Genomic DNA, 13,768 nt, shown 5'->3' with positions numbered 1-13,768 from the left:
TGTTAATTAGTGGAAATTGTAGGGGAAAACATTATAGGAAAAAATGCTGGGAAGGGGTAAAAGCAGAACAAAAGGGAAAGCTTGGTTTTATGCAGCAGTGTGCCTGTGTTTGAAAAAGAGACATTAAGTATTCCAAGGTTAAAATCATCTTAAAATATGTATTATGCGTATATTTAGGAAGCGGAACAAAAAAGGAGAGAAGAATGGCAAGGGTTTACGTCATTTCTCTATGAAGGTTTGTGAGAAGGTACAAAGAAAAGGAACTACCTCATACAATGAGGTGGCAGACGAGTTGGTTGCAGAATTCAGTACCACTGATAATCACATTTCACCAAATGAATCAGTAAGTATATGGGAGGTCAATTACATGTGAACTGAATGGGGGAAGAGAGATTCCTTATGAGACTTTTCTGTCTTTTCCTACTGCTAAATTAAACAGTTCAGACATTACCCAAGTTTACCCATCTACTGTGATGTATTTATTTTCAAATATTTTTGCCACAAGTATGTTTGATTAATGAACTATGTCTATAGCAGGCTTATGACCAGAAGAATATTAGACGACGTGTCTATGATGCCTTAAATGTCCTTATGGCCATGAACATAATCTCTAAGGAGAAGAAGGAAATCAAATGGATTGGTCTACCTACTAACTCGGCTCAGGAATGTCAGAATTTAGAGGTATATTTATTAGGAAGTTCACAGTGGCTTTGTGTCTGAGTAAATGTTTACATCCTTAATTTGTTCTGATACAACAGAACGTATTCTTGCTATCTCCTGAAGTAACAAAGTACGATAGTATGATCCCTTTTGACTCTCTTATTTGTATTTACAGAGTGCACATTTAAATTTCCAGATTGTTTTATTGGTTTTGGTTGGTTTGTGGTGGGTTGTTGTTTTTTTTTATTCTTCTGTGTCAGAAATACAGCTCTTGTCACAGCTTTTAGATTATATGTGAAGTGAGTGGAAGTTAATCAGACTGAAAGATTAATGTGTATTTCCAGCATTGCAGTGGTGCTAAAGAGTTACAAAGATTATTTTCTCCAGAGGCCAGACAAATAATACATCTGTGATGATAGATTTTGCATGTAGTTCACCATATATATGCATTGCTGCTCTTTTATTGCTGCAGGACTTAAGTACTTATGACATGTAGCAGCCCTCAATTAATTTTTCTTAGTTTTTACTTTGTACAAGGTTTGCTTTTAGTATTGAGTCATTTGTGGCAGTGAGTATCAGGTGCATTAGAATCTTCTTAGTCCGTGGCTTAGTAATTCAGATTTTTGGCTCCTGGGGTGTACTGAGCTGAATGTTTTTCTAGGTGCTGTAATTTGTATTTTTGAATATAATTTTTGAATATATTTTTGAATGTCATTTTATTTCTAAAATATGCATGGATGGGATTATGTTTTCTAACACATACACATTACCAAAAATAATGATGTAATCACTCAATGCTACAAGACACTTTCAAGAGGGCTTTATGATGAGCTGTCTTACTACACCAGATGACCCAGCATTGTCAGCACAGGCTGACATCACTTACAGATAGGAACAGCCTCACGCTTGAAGGCCCTTGTCCTCATGGGGGACTTCAACCATCCTGATATTTGTTGGAGGGATGGTACGGCCCAGCACGTCCAATCCAGGAGGTTCCTCAGTTGTGTGGAAGACAACTTATTCCTGCAAGTAGTAGAGGAGCCGACAAGGAGAGGTGCCATGCTTGACCTCGTGCTCACCAACAGGGAAGGGCTCATTGGAAATCTGATGCTCCAGGGCAGCCTTGGATGCAGCGATCACAAGATGGTTGAATTGGAGATCCTCAGGACAGTGAGAAGAGCGTGCAGCAAGCTCACTGCCCTGGACTGCAAGAAAGCAGACTTTGGCCTCTTCAGGAACCTGCTTAGTAAGGTTCCATGGGATATAGCCCTACAAAGAGGGCAGGGGGGCCCAAGACTGTTGGTTGATATTCAAGGATCACCTGTTACAAGCTCAGGAGTGTTGCATCGTGACTAGAAGGAAGTGCAGCAGGATGGCCAGGAGACCTCCTTGGGATGGATAAGGAGCTGCTGAGGAAACTTAGAAGGAAAAAAAGAGGCTTATAAAAGCAAGGACAGGTGGCCTGGGAAGAATACAGTGATGTTGTCCGGGAAGATAGGGACCAGGTTAGGAAAGCTAAGGCCCAGTTAGAATCAAACTTAGCTAGGGATGTTAAGGAAAACAGGAAGGGAGTCTATAGGTACATCGTGAGTAAAAGACAGACTAGGGACAATGTGGGCCCCTTCCAGAAGCTATCAGGAGAATTGGCTACCCTGGATTTGGAGAAGGCTGAGGTTCTTAGTGACTTCTTTGCCTCAGTCTTCACTGGCAAATACTCCGACCATACCATCTAAGTCTTGGAAGGCAGATGCAGGGGCTGTGAGAATGAAGACCTTGGGCCCACTGTAGGAGAGGATCAGGTTCAAGAGCATCTTAAGAACCTGAATGTACACAAGTCCATGGGACCTGATGAAATCTGTCTGTGGGTCCTGAAGGAGCTGGCGAATGAAGTTGCTAAGCCACTGGCCATCATATTTGAAAAATCATGGCAGTCAGGTGAAGTTCCTGATGACTGGAAAAAAGGGAAATATAACCCCCATTTTCAAGAAGGGGAAAATGGATGACCTGGGGAATTACAGACCAGTCAGTCTCACCTCTGTGCCTGGTAAAATCTTGGAGCAGATTCTCCTGGAAGGCATGCTAAGGCACATGAAAAACAACAAGGTGCTTGGTGACAGCCAGCATGGCTTCACTAAGGGGAAATCCTGCCTAACCAATTTGGTGGCTTTCTATGATGGGGCTATGGAACTGATGGACAGGGGAAGAGCAGTTGATGTCATCTACCTGGACTTGTGCAAAGCGTTCGACTGTCCCACACAACATCCTTCTCTCTAAATTGGAGAGATATCAATTTGAGAGATGGACCACTCAGTGGATAAGGAACTGGCTGGATGACCACACGCAAAGAGTTGTGGTCCATGGCTCAATGTCCAGCTGGAGACTGGTAACGAGTGGTGTCCCTAAGGGATCGGTGTTGGGACCAGTCTTGTTCAACATCTTTGTCGATGACATGGACAGTGGGATTGAGTGCGCCCTCAGCAAGTTTGCCGATGACACCAAGCTGTGTGGTTCGGTTGATATGCTGGAGGGAAGGGATGCCATCCAGAGGGACCACGACACACTTGTGAGGTGGGCTGATGCCAAGCTTATGAAGTTCAACCATGCCAAGTGCAAGGTCCTACACCTGGGTCAGAGCAATCCCAGGCACAGCTACAGGTTGGGCAGAGAAGAGATTCTGAGCGGCCCCGCGGAGAAGGACTTGGGGGTGCTGGTCGATGAGAAAATGAACATGAGCCGGCTTCAGTGTGCGCTCGCAGCCCAGAAAGCCAACCGTATCCTGGGCTGCATCAAAAGGAGTGTGACCAGCAGGTCGAAGGAGGTGATCCTGCCCCTTTGCTCTGCTCTTGTGAGACCTCACCTGGAGTATTGTGTGCAGTTCTGGTGTCCTCAACATAAGAAGGACATGGAACTGCTGGAACAAGTCCAGAGGAGGGCCACGAGGATGATCAGGGGGCTGGAGCACCTCCCGTATGAAGATAGGCTGAGAAAGTTGGGGCTGTTCAGCCTGGAGAAGAGAAGGCTGCATGGGGACCTCATAGCAGCCTTCCAGTACCTGAAGGGGGCCTATAGGGATGCTGGGGAGGGACTCTTCATTAGGGACTGTAGTGACAGGACAAGGGTAACAGGTTAAAACTTAAACAGGGGAAGTTTAGATTGGATATAAGGAAGAAATTTTTTACTGTGAGGGTGGTGAGGCACTGGAATGGCAACAGGGAGCTTGTGAATGCTCCATCCCTGGCAGTGTTTAAGGCCAGGTTGGACAGAGCCTTGGGTGACACGGTTTAGTGTGAGGTGTCCCTGTCCATGGCAGGGGGGTTGGAACTTGATGATCTTAAGATCTTTTCCAACCCTAACTGTTCTGTGATTCTATGTTGTCATGTAGCTATTCATTTTCTTATTCTGATCCACGGTAATTTGAGTTAACAGTCTGTAAATGAAGTCCTTGTTGGAATCTGCTGGTGAGCTTCCTACACTGAGAAAGCTGTTTATTTCCTACTGTTTTGTCTCCTATCTTTTATGGTATTAGTATGCATTTAATACTGTGAAGACTTAACCTTGGGCTCCATAGAAACGTCATTTCTTTTAAGCATCTTTTATGGATCTTCTCCAGTATCAATAGACTACATGAAGAGCCTCTTTGCCTCCTTGAATCTGGATATTTTTCTGAGGCATAATTTCTATTTGCAAAGATGTTTTTACCCTCTTGCAGATATATTTTACTTTATTCCCCGGTGTTCTAATTCTGCACTTTGTTACAGTAGTACTGATGTGAGTCTCAATAGTTAGAGCTCTAAATTATCTGTAGAACATTAATGACTGACATCATATGCCCTACCTCCAGTTCTCTGGTAGTGAGATGATTTTAAGGGGAGAAAATGTTGTTATAAAATGCTACATAAAACCAATAAACCAAGCAAACCTTTTTCTGTCCTAAGGTGGAAAAACAGAGAAGACTTGAGAGAATAAAGCAAAAACAGTCTCAGCTACAAGAACTCATTCTACAGGTACAGTCAAGGTACTCTTGTCTATAGGGCAAGGTAACTTATCTATATTCCTGTTGTTTTATCCCAGTGAGGGATGGGAAATTTCTGTGAGGTGAATTTCAGGATAAGGCATATGAAGTTTTAATTTTGCAGTGTAGCTTAGCTGGGACTGTGCTGTTGCCCGTTGCTGTTGGGAAGCCAGCAACTTTCCATGAGTTATGATAAATTATGTTGCAGCTTAAAGTATGTTCAAACAGGTTTTATGCTGACAGGAGCTGTAATTCATACTCTGCTCTCTGAATTTTCCAGTTCAGTTCCTGTATCTAGAATGTTTTTCTGTGCTCTAGAGTCCATAGGTAAGATCAGATGACTGTGGAGGCCATGTCTTATAATTCTCTGTGTCTTAGCTTTCTGGGACATGACTGCTTGTGCTGTGTAAGTAGGTTCACCGCTGCAAAACAGTTGCTGAGCTCCTTCACCCTAGTACACTGTGTGATAGGAATGAGAATCTCAAGGAGAGTATGCAGAAAGAAAGAACAGACAGCTGTGGGACAGCAGTCTCAACAGCTGTCTGATTTTTATCAGCCTCTGTGGTGGCTTTGGATTTTGTTTTTAATTTGTGTATATTTAATTCGATTCCATGACTAGAAAAATACTTTTTCTTAGTTTGGTGTCTTAAAAGATTTATACTTGAGTTTCAATGATTAACTTGAGCTTTTATTTTCTACAATTGCCAGTCTTTAAAACATGAATATTCCATTCTGAAAAGCAGTTTTGTTAAGATCTGAGAGTAAAGTCACTAACCTTAACTGAGTAATTCGGAAACCTAACATCAGATATTCAAATTCCAAATGTTAACTGGCTTTTAACGTATAATTTCAGGAAAAAGACAGTATTAATCCTTTGACTGTTCTTGTGGAGTGCAGTAGCTAACAGGGAATGGTGAACAGTGAAGTAGGATGCTATATGAAAGTTCTTCCTCCTAGTCACTGTTATTTCTTCATTCTGTCAAGGATCTGTCCAAGAAACTGTCCTGATGTAGTTATTAGAATATGCATTTTTATTTTCAGTGAAATTTTATTGCGTTGCATTTTTCAGTACTCTCATTTGTCTCTCTTCCTGCATCTTAACATGCAGGAATATGGTGATGATTCTGTCCTTTTCTGCATTTACTTGCTGCAGCTATTTTTTGTAGCTTGCTGGTATTCTTTAGCTGAAGGATTTTGTTGTTAACAGGATCTTAAAAGTTTAATTCATACTTTTTGTATCACTGTTGCTTTTTCTAGCAAATTGCCTTTAAGAACCTTGTTCAGAGAAACCGTCAAGCAGAACAACAGGCAAATCGACCACCACCTTCCAACTCTGTCATCCATTTGCCGTTTATCATTGTGAACACCAGCAAGAAGACAGTGATTGACTGCAGTATTTCAAATGACAAGTGAGTTAACAAAGTTTTCTCTCAGGCTTTTGGTATTACGAGTTTTATGTCCATGCTAAAGCATTCATCTAGATTTGTTAAAGATGAAATACAAATAAATTTACTTGTGCCTTTTGTAGATTGAGAACATGCAATTTCAGTTTTATAAAGCTTTTTAATAAATAGGATAATTGCATTCATAGAATCATAGAATAGTTAGGGTTGGAAAGGACCTTAAGATCATCTAGTTCCAACCCCCCTGCCATGGGCCAGGAAGCCTCACTCTAGACCATGTTGCCCATGGTTCTGTCCAACCTGGCCTTGAACACCGCCAGGGATGGAGCAGTCACAACTTCCCTGGGCAAGCCATTCCAGTGCCTCCCCACCCTCACAGTAAAGAACTTTTTCCTTATGTGCAACCTGAACTTCCCTTAAGTTTTAACCCATTACCCCTTGTCCTATCATTACAATCCCTGACAAAGAGTCCCTCTCTGGCATCCTTGTAGGCCCCCTTCAGATACTGGAAGGCTACTATGAGGTCTCCATGCAGCCTTTTCTTCTCCAGGCTGAACAGCCCCAACTTTCCCAGCCTGTCTTCATATTTAATAATTTTTTTTTAAGGCATACTATGGATAGATGTTAGAAGCAAAATAAGGCAGCTGTGCTAAAGTTGTATATCATACATACACCGAGGAGTGTTTTCCTCTGACTTCAACACAGGGAAATGCAGATAGCAGAATTGAAAATGGATTTTGTTTTCAGAACTGCTGTCCTCTACTTTTGGTTCAAAAAGCTGGCTTTTTCATTTGCTAAATAAAATCTGAATGTAGCAGTGTATTCTTGCGCTATTAGCTTACTAGAAAACCATAAAAACAGGGAAAAAAAACCCAACTCCAATTTCTCTTCCTACTCTGTAAAGAAAAAAATATCAGGCATGCAAAATGTTTAATTAAAACTCTGTATCTCTTAAACCTGTTAAAGATTTATATAGTGTATATAATGATGGTTTTAGTTGCTTGCTACCAAATACATGTACCTTGAAAAATTTGATTGCTTAATGTGATGTATTGCTAGCACTGTGTGTTGAGCTTTTGAAATGCTGCAATTCCTGAACCTAGAAAGTTACTTAAAGTCATTGAAGTTAACAGAGATATTTTTTTCTCTCCAGATTTGAGTATCTATTTAATTTTGACAATACTTTTGAAATTCATGACGATATAGAAGTACTAAAACGAATGGGAATGGCTTGTGGGCTAGAATCTGGAAGCTGTTCAGCAGAGGACCTAAAAATTGCAAGGAGTTTGGTTCCTAAAGCTCTGGAACCATATGTGACAGGTCAGTTACTCCAAGAAGAGTTGTTTTGTTAATATGAGACTCAAAAAGCAATGTGAGAATACCTGAGATCAGTTAATTTAATTTCCACTGGTTTGTTATAAAGATTTCTAACAAATTGTCAAATAAATACACTTTTTAGCATACCTTAGGGATCATAGAGAATGAGCTATTGCTTTTCACAGAACCATGTTTTGCATTATACCACACAAGTAGATCTTTGCATTATGCAATTCATTTAAGAGAACATTTAGAGTTGATGCAACTGCAAAAGCAAGGGATAGTAAGTGCGAACATGGTCATGGCTTCATTTTATATTACTTTATTGTTTTCATTATATAAGCAGTACTGGTGGCTTCTGACTTGCTCACTTCAAAATTAAATGTTGGGGTTTTTTTAATGTACTTTGAAATTTTTGCTGTTGCACTAGCTCCTTGTTTTTTAATTATGCTGTTTTTGATATAGTACATCAGTATGTTCTCTTGGTTTGGTTGCAAGTCTCCTTTCTGGACTTTAAAAGGATTAAGCATTTACCTGAATTACATGAGTGTTTTGAAGTATTCTTGAAATACGTATTGTTCGTTTTACAGAAATGGCTCAGGGATCGATCAGCAGTGTATATGTCACATCTTCATCAGGTTCTGCATCAAATGGCACAAGATTTTCAGCCAGGTGGGAGGAAATTATCATTTTTTAAAATCTGCGATAATCAAATAAACTTAAGTAGGGGTTAAATACTTGATGAAAAAAGTTTTGTTTTGATTAAATGTGGTATTGGTATGTGTTTTAAGTTTATTCTCGGGCATCACTTTTACTTGAGTAGTAGTAGTTCTTACTAGTGTCATTAAAAAAACCTGTTCCTGTATAGTGGAAGAGAAATTGATTAGGCAGTGTTAATCTTGAATGTATTATTTTTGTTTAGTTTGGAATTTGTGACAAGAAAATAGATACTTCCCTAAAGATACAATCTGGGCAAGGTTCTCCATTGATCATTAGTGTCTAACTTAAAAAAGGGTTCTTGGGTTTTGTGTTTTAACCATTTTCAGAAATTGGTAGAGTGATAAACTGCAACTTGTGTTTAGCTCTTTGTGGACGTATGTAATTTCTGAACTTCAATATTATTTTTCTCTTGCTGTGTAAGACACTTTTCCTTAGGTAGTCACTACTGGATAGATTCTTGGTGTTGCATTTATCAACAAGTTGTCCTTGTTTATAAGCAAGTTCTACTAAGCTGTAAAATGAGTTAAACATCATATTTTTTCTTTAACTGAACATACCGTCTGTCTGTTTGAAACTCTTTCTCCTTGTCTGTCAACTGCATGTGCTGGTAAAACATCATTCTCAGTATTTCTTACAAGCTCTCTTTGGATACTGGAAGGCTGCTATAAGGTCTCCCTGGAGCTTTCTCTTCTAAAGGCTAAATGAGCCCAGCTCTCTCAGCCTGTCTCCGTAGGAGAGGTGTTCCAACCCTCTGATCACCTTCATGTCCCTTTTCTAGACCTGCTCCACCAAGACAGTATGTGTCATGTGTTGGGGGCCCCAGAGCTGGATGCATTACTCATGAGAATGGAGTAGAGGAGTAGAATCACCTCCCTGAACTTGCTGGCCATACTCCTTTTGATGCAGCCCAGGATACAGTTGGCTTTCTGGGCTGCAGGGCCATATTGGCATTTCGTATCTAGTTTTTCATCCACCAGTATCTCCCAGGTCCTTCTCTACAGGGCTGCTCTCAATCCATTTATCCCCCAGTCAGTACTGATACTGGGGATTATCCTGACCCAGGTGTAGGACCTTGCACTTGGCTTTGTTGAATTTCGTGAAGTTCATGTGGGCCCAACTCCTTCCCTCAAGTTTTATCAGCAGCACCATTCTGCTTTGTGTGATCTGCAGACTTGCTGAGTGTGTGTGCTCAGGACCACTGTTAGTCATTACTGAAGATGCCAAATAACTCTCGGTGCAGGTGTGGACTCCTGAGGGACACAACTCATTACTGGTTTCCATTTGGACATGTAGCTGTTCACTATAACTCTTTGGCTATCGTGCCAATTTCTTATCCATCAAACAGTCCATCTGTCAAACTCTTTACTTCTCCAGTTGAGAGGTGAGAATGTTGTGAGGGACTGTTACCAAAGGCCTTCTGGAAGCCCAGGTAGATTACTTATTCCCTTGTTCATTGATGCATTTACTCCATCATAGAAGGCACATTTTGGCCCTCCTGTAAACCTGTAATCACCTCCCTGTCTTTTATATATGTGTCAGCGTAACTTCCAGAAGGACCTGTTCCATGATTTTAGCGAACACTGAGATGAGCCTAGAAAGGAGAGAGCAAGTTCTAGATTACTTCACATCTTTCTACAACGAGTGTTTTATGTTAGAATCACTGTCAGGCTCTGCCTTGTAAATTATTTGGGAAATTGCTATACCATGAAAATTCTTAAGGAAGTCCTAATTTTTAGGCCGTTTAATCCATTTGTGTTTAAAGACAAAAATCCTGTATTGATGGCATTTCTTTAGACAAGGAATACAGCTTTATTCTTGTTCTCCAAAGATAATCTGGCAGCATTTCCTCTCCCATTTGCCTTCTGTCAGAGTTGGAAGGAGGTCTTTCTAAAGATACAGTATCTGGGTTACTTTAAAAGGATGATACAGTTACATTTCTGAAAGCATTTTTCTAGTCAAATGCCTTTTATAGATAACAGGTTTACTTGAATGCAGGGTAAAAAGAAATAACTTGAAATAGTTAAGCTCAGGGATGGGCAAGACTAGCAATGGTGAGGAGCGTGGTTCATGCTGCAGCCCATTCCCGCAGCCCAGAAGTGTGAGGAATTTGTCCTGTTCTGTGTTAGGGTACTGAAGCTGAGTGAGGATATTGCTAAAATATCTTTAGAGAAACAGAACTTACACAATATATGAAATCTTATGTTCTTACTGAGGTTCCTTCTGTGTTAATGTACATGGAGTTAGTGAAAAAGAGCCCATGTATTTTTAAGACTTTGAAATTAGAATAGGCCACTACTAGCTAAGAGACCAGTAGAAAAAATGGAGGCTGACTGTAGTTCATAATCTTGGTGAGAAGCACGAGAACTCCTTCTACCTCTGTTTCTTAGGAGGCTGGAAAAAGGGAGTGACAAATAATGTCTAATTATAGTACATGTATAAATATTCATGGCAGTAGGAAACTACAAGATATGTAGCTTTTCTGGTACCAAAAACTGTCAAAGAAAGGCTGCAGAAGACTGAAGATGTTGCTACCGATGCCTTCATTCCAGTTTCTTTGTCTTGCTAAGAAGCTCAGGTTATGAAATCCAGTTCCATGTTTATCCAGAAGAGGGGAGACAGGTTTTGGGTTTGTACTTTCCAAGTTCACAGGAGCACAAGCATATTTTTTTTGTTGTTGTTTTTGATGCTGCTTCTGCAGATAATTCTGGAGAATATAAATTACCTGACCAGAGCTAAACAGGTATCTTACTATCTTCCTTCTGAGTAAGAGCAGCAGAAGCTCTTGAAAGTGTCTCACTGGACATACGTTTTCCATGTGAGCTTCTGGGGCAGTTTCATTCTGTGTGGTTACAGACTGTTGAACTAGCTCCGTACAACGGTGTGCATGATAGATTATGTACATCAGCTGGATTGAAAAATGACTAGCAAACATATTCTTGGAAGCAGTTTAAAAATGACGAATGTCTTCCAAGTTGGAGATACTGTTTCTGTGAATTTCAGAAAAACATTTTGTCAAGAATTTGGGACCACATTTGATAAAAAAGATTGGCAAAATAGCAAGTAGTACTGGAGGCAGGAATGTTTTGGCTCTTAAAATAAAATACCTCTGGATACTCATCTAAGTTAGATACTCATCAATTAACTCATCTCGGAACAAGATATTTCAGACCATATTTACAATGCATGTGTGTATTTTGGTGGAAAACGAATCCCATTCAAGTAAGAAAATAGATACTTTCCAAATCTACTTGCTGATCCAGGAGATATATTTTCAGTGTCAGTGAATTTTCAGTGTACGTAGATGTCTACAAGAGGGAAAAATACAAGCTGTCAAAGAAGTATGGTTTTTTTTTCTCTTGGGGAGAGTATTGGTTTTGGGGAATTTTTTCGGTTGTTCTGAGGTTAGTGGGATGGGGTTTTTTGTTGCAATTTTTTGTTGTTATACAGTGTTTTTTTTTTTTTTTTTTTTTAACTAGGAAAGTATGAGAAGAAAACCATTTCAAGTTAAAAATACGGCACATGTAGCAATGATAGTTTGCCATGTAATAACAAAGTATTAAGGAGGAGCTCTTAATACCCAATTTTCCGAGTCTTTTGAGTCAAGATCAGTGCTTAAAGATAGGATTCACTTGTGATGCAAGTGTCCTGTGCTACTTAAAAATAGTAAAGGGCTTAGATAGTTCTGTAGCTTTAACACTAAATGTACTTCAGAAGTTACCTGGAAAGCATACCTCTAAGGCACCTGTGAAAGGATTTAATCCTTATATTAAACCTAAAGGAAGAAACACGGTAAGAACCACTTCAGCATTACTTAAACTGTTTCTGCTTTTGAGAAATAATTTAGTCATGTTCAATACAGTTTATAAAATAGCAGTGTCAGATTCATTAAAGGAACAGACTAGGTGCATGATTACATTTAAGAGCACGGTAAACTGGGAAAAATCATTACTTAATGCCAATTGACCTATGTTGTTGGGTTTTTTTGTTGTTTTTTTTCCTTCAGTGACTTTTCCAACGGTGGAGATGGGATGTTGGCTACAAGTTCCAACGGATCTCAGTACAGTGGCTCCAGAGTTGAAACACCAGTTTCTTATGTCGGGGATGACGATGATGACGACGACGATTTTAATGAAAATGATGATGACGACTGATGCCCGTTGCTTGTAGACTATTTTTTGTTAAAATTCAGCAAGCTTCAGGAATAAATTGTTCTAGGGAGAAGTGTCTCAAATAACTTTGCCCCATCCCTCAAGGAGAATATTGGTAAGCAGTTCTAAGTTTAGAAATTGCACCTCTGATAAGCAAACAAGGATTGTTTTATGTAGGATATTTTTAAATGTGGTGTGGACGTGTGTTTTTGATACCAGTGTGTTAATGCAGAGCCTTTATTTACTCTTGTTTTAGGGGGTTTTGGTTTGTTGGTTGTTTCTTGTTTGTTTTGGGTTTGCTTTTCTTTTTTTTACTTGAAGGAAAACGGATTTTGCCCCAAATGTTCTTGCGAAGTTTGCTAAAGAAAATGTAGACACATCATTGAGAAATAAAATGCTATCCTTCTGTGGAAAATGAATACACTGAATGGCAATTTATTTGGAGTGTATTTTGATGATGCCACTTTTGGAGGAATAGTGAGCTAATGTAGTAGTGTTTTTTGTTAATCACGCAGTGTCCAAAGAGCCAAGCAAGAAAGATACGTCCTACTTTTTTACATGTTAAATTCCAGAAATGTTGTTGTGAACTTATTTTCCCTTAAATTATATCTAACATGATGATTCCCTCAAGTTTATATGCTTTTCACTGTATGTCGGGACATATGAGTAACAAAGTTTTTGGCAAATGTTTACTGCCAGTTGGTGCAGCTATATAAAATGTCTTGAAGGTTTGGAATGATTTATTGCTTATGGTAAAATTTGCCTGATTTCTTACAGGCAGACTTTGGAAACTTTTTATTATATAGTTGTTTACATACTTATAAGTCTATCATATAAAGACATGTACTGAAACAAATGTTTGTATTTGTTTCATAAGCATCTTCCTGTAATCTATTATAAAGTTGAAATTAAATATAGAGAATGTTTTAAGTTTTTTAACTCAAAATTTGTCAATCATTTTTAATAGTTCATTTTTATAAAACGAATTTCAGGGCAGGTGGTAGTCTTTTTGAATTTATTCACAAACAATTAACTGCACAAATACTGTCAGCTGCCTCTTCTAAGACAGTAGTCTTTTTATTGAAACACAAATAAACTTTTCTGTAATATTTTATGGAATATAAAGAGACTATAATTGTTTGACTTGTTTAACCTTGGCACTGTTAGTTTTTATTAATAAAACGCGCATGGGCATTTTTAACAAGCTCTGTGGTTTTTCTAATTTTAGGGTCATTTTAGAGCATTTTCCTTCCTCTTGTCACAAGACCTAGAACTAACTGTCTCAGCGTACTGTATCTACACTACAGAGGTCCCAGATTTTTTGCTTTGATGTAGGAATTTGTCCTTACAGCTCTTGGTAACTTATGATATCTTTATACTCTATTCTTTCATATCTCCTTACTTCAGTCATGTTGCTACCCAGCGTGCCAGGCCAGTCTTAGTAGTCCAGTCCAGCTTCTCTGTTTAAAATTGCAGATTTACTGTCCTGACTTTTCATCCCATGTTCC

At 39.2% G+C, this 13,768-nt stretch overlaps 1 protein-coding gene across 3 annotated transcripts in view; it reads left to right on the top strand.

The window, feature by feature from the left end:
* TFDP1 (transcription factor Dp-1) overlaps window positions 1-13,464 on the top strand; it is a 44,479-nt gene extending 31,015 nt beyond the window's left edge. For 2 of the 3 annotated variants that reach the window (XM_065677866.1, XM_065677865.1), the window contains exons 6-12: window positions 178-343; window positions 535-681; window positions 4,596-4,664; window positions 5,930-6,081; window positions 7,229-7,395; window positions 7,983-8,064; window positions 12,116-13,464. In XM_065677866.1, coding sequence (XP_065533938.1) covers window positions 178-343; window positions 535-681; window positions 4,596-4,664; window positions 5,930-6,081; window positions 7,229-7,395; window positions 7,983-8,064; window positions 12,116-12,263 — 931 coding nt within the window. In that variant the 3' untranslated portion in view covers window positions 12,264-13,464. The remainder of the gene's footprint in view (window positions 1-177; window positions 344-534; window positions 682-4,595; window positions 4,665-5,929; window positions 6,082-7,228; window positions 7,396-7,982; window positions 8,065-12,115) is intronic. The other variant, XM_065677867.1, reaches the window with a different exon arrangement.
* The last annotated feature ends 304 nt before the right edge of the window (window positions 13,465-13,768 follow it).

This window comes from Lathamus discolor, chromosome 4 (genome assembly GCF_037157495.1).
Source record: "Lathamus discolor isolate bLatDis1 chromosome 4, bLatDis1.hap1, whole genome shotgun sequence".
Lineage (NCBI taxonomy): Eukaryota > Metazoa > Chordata > Aves > Psittaciformes > Psittacidae > Lathamus > Lathamus discolor.
This window is presented reverse-complemented; position numbering and strand designations above follow the sequence as displayed.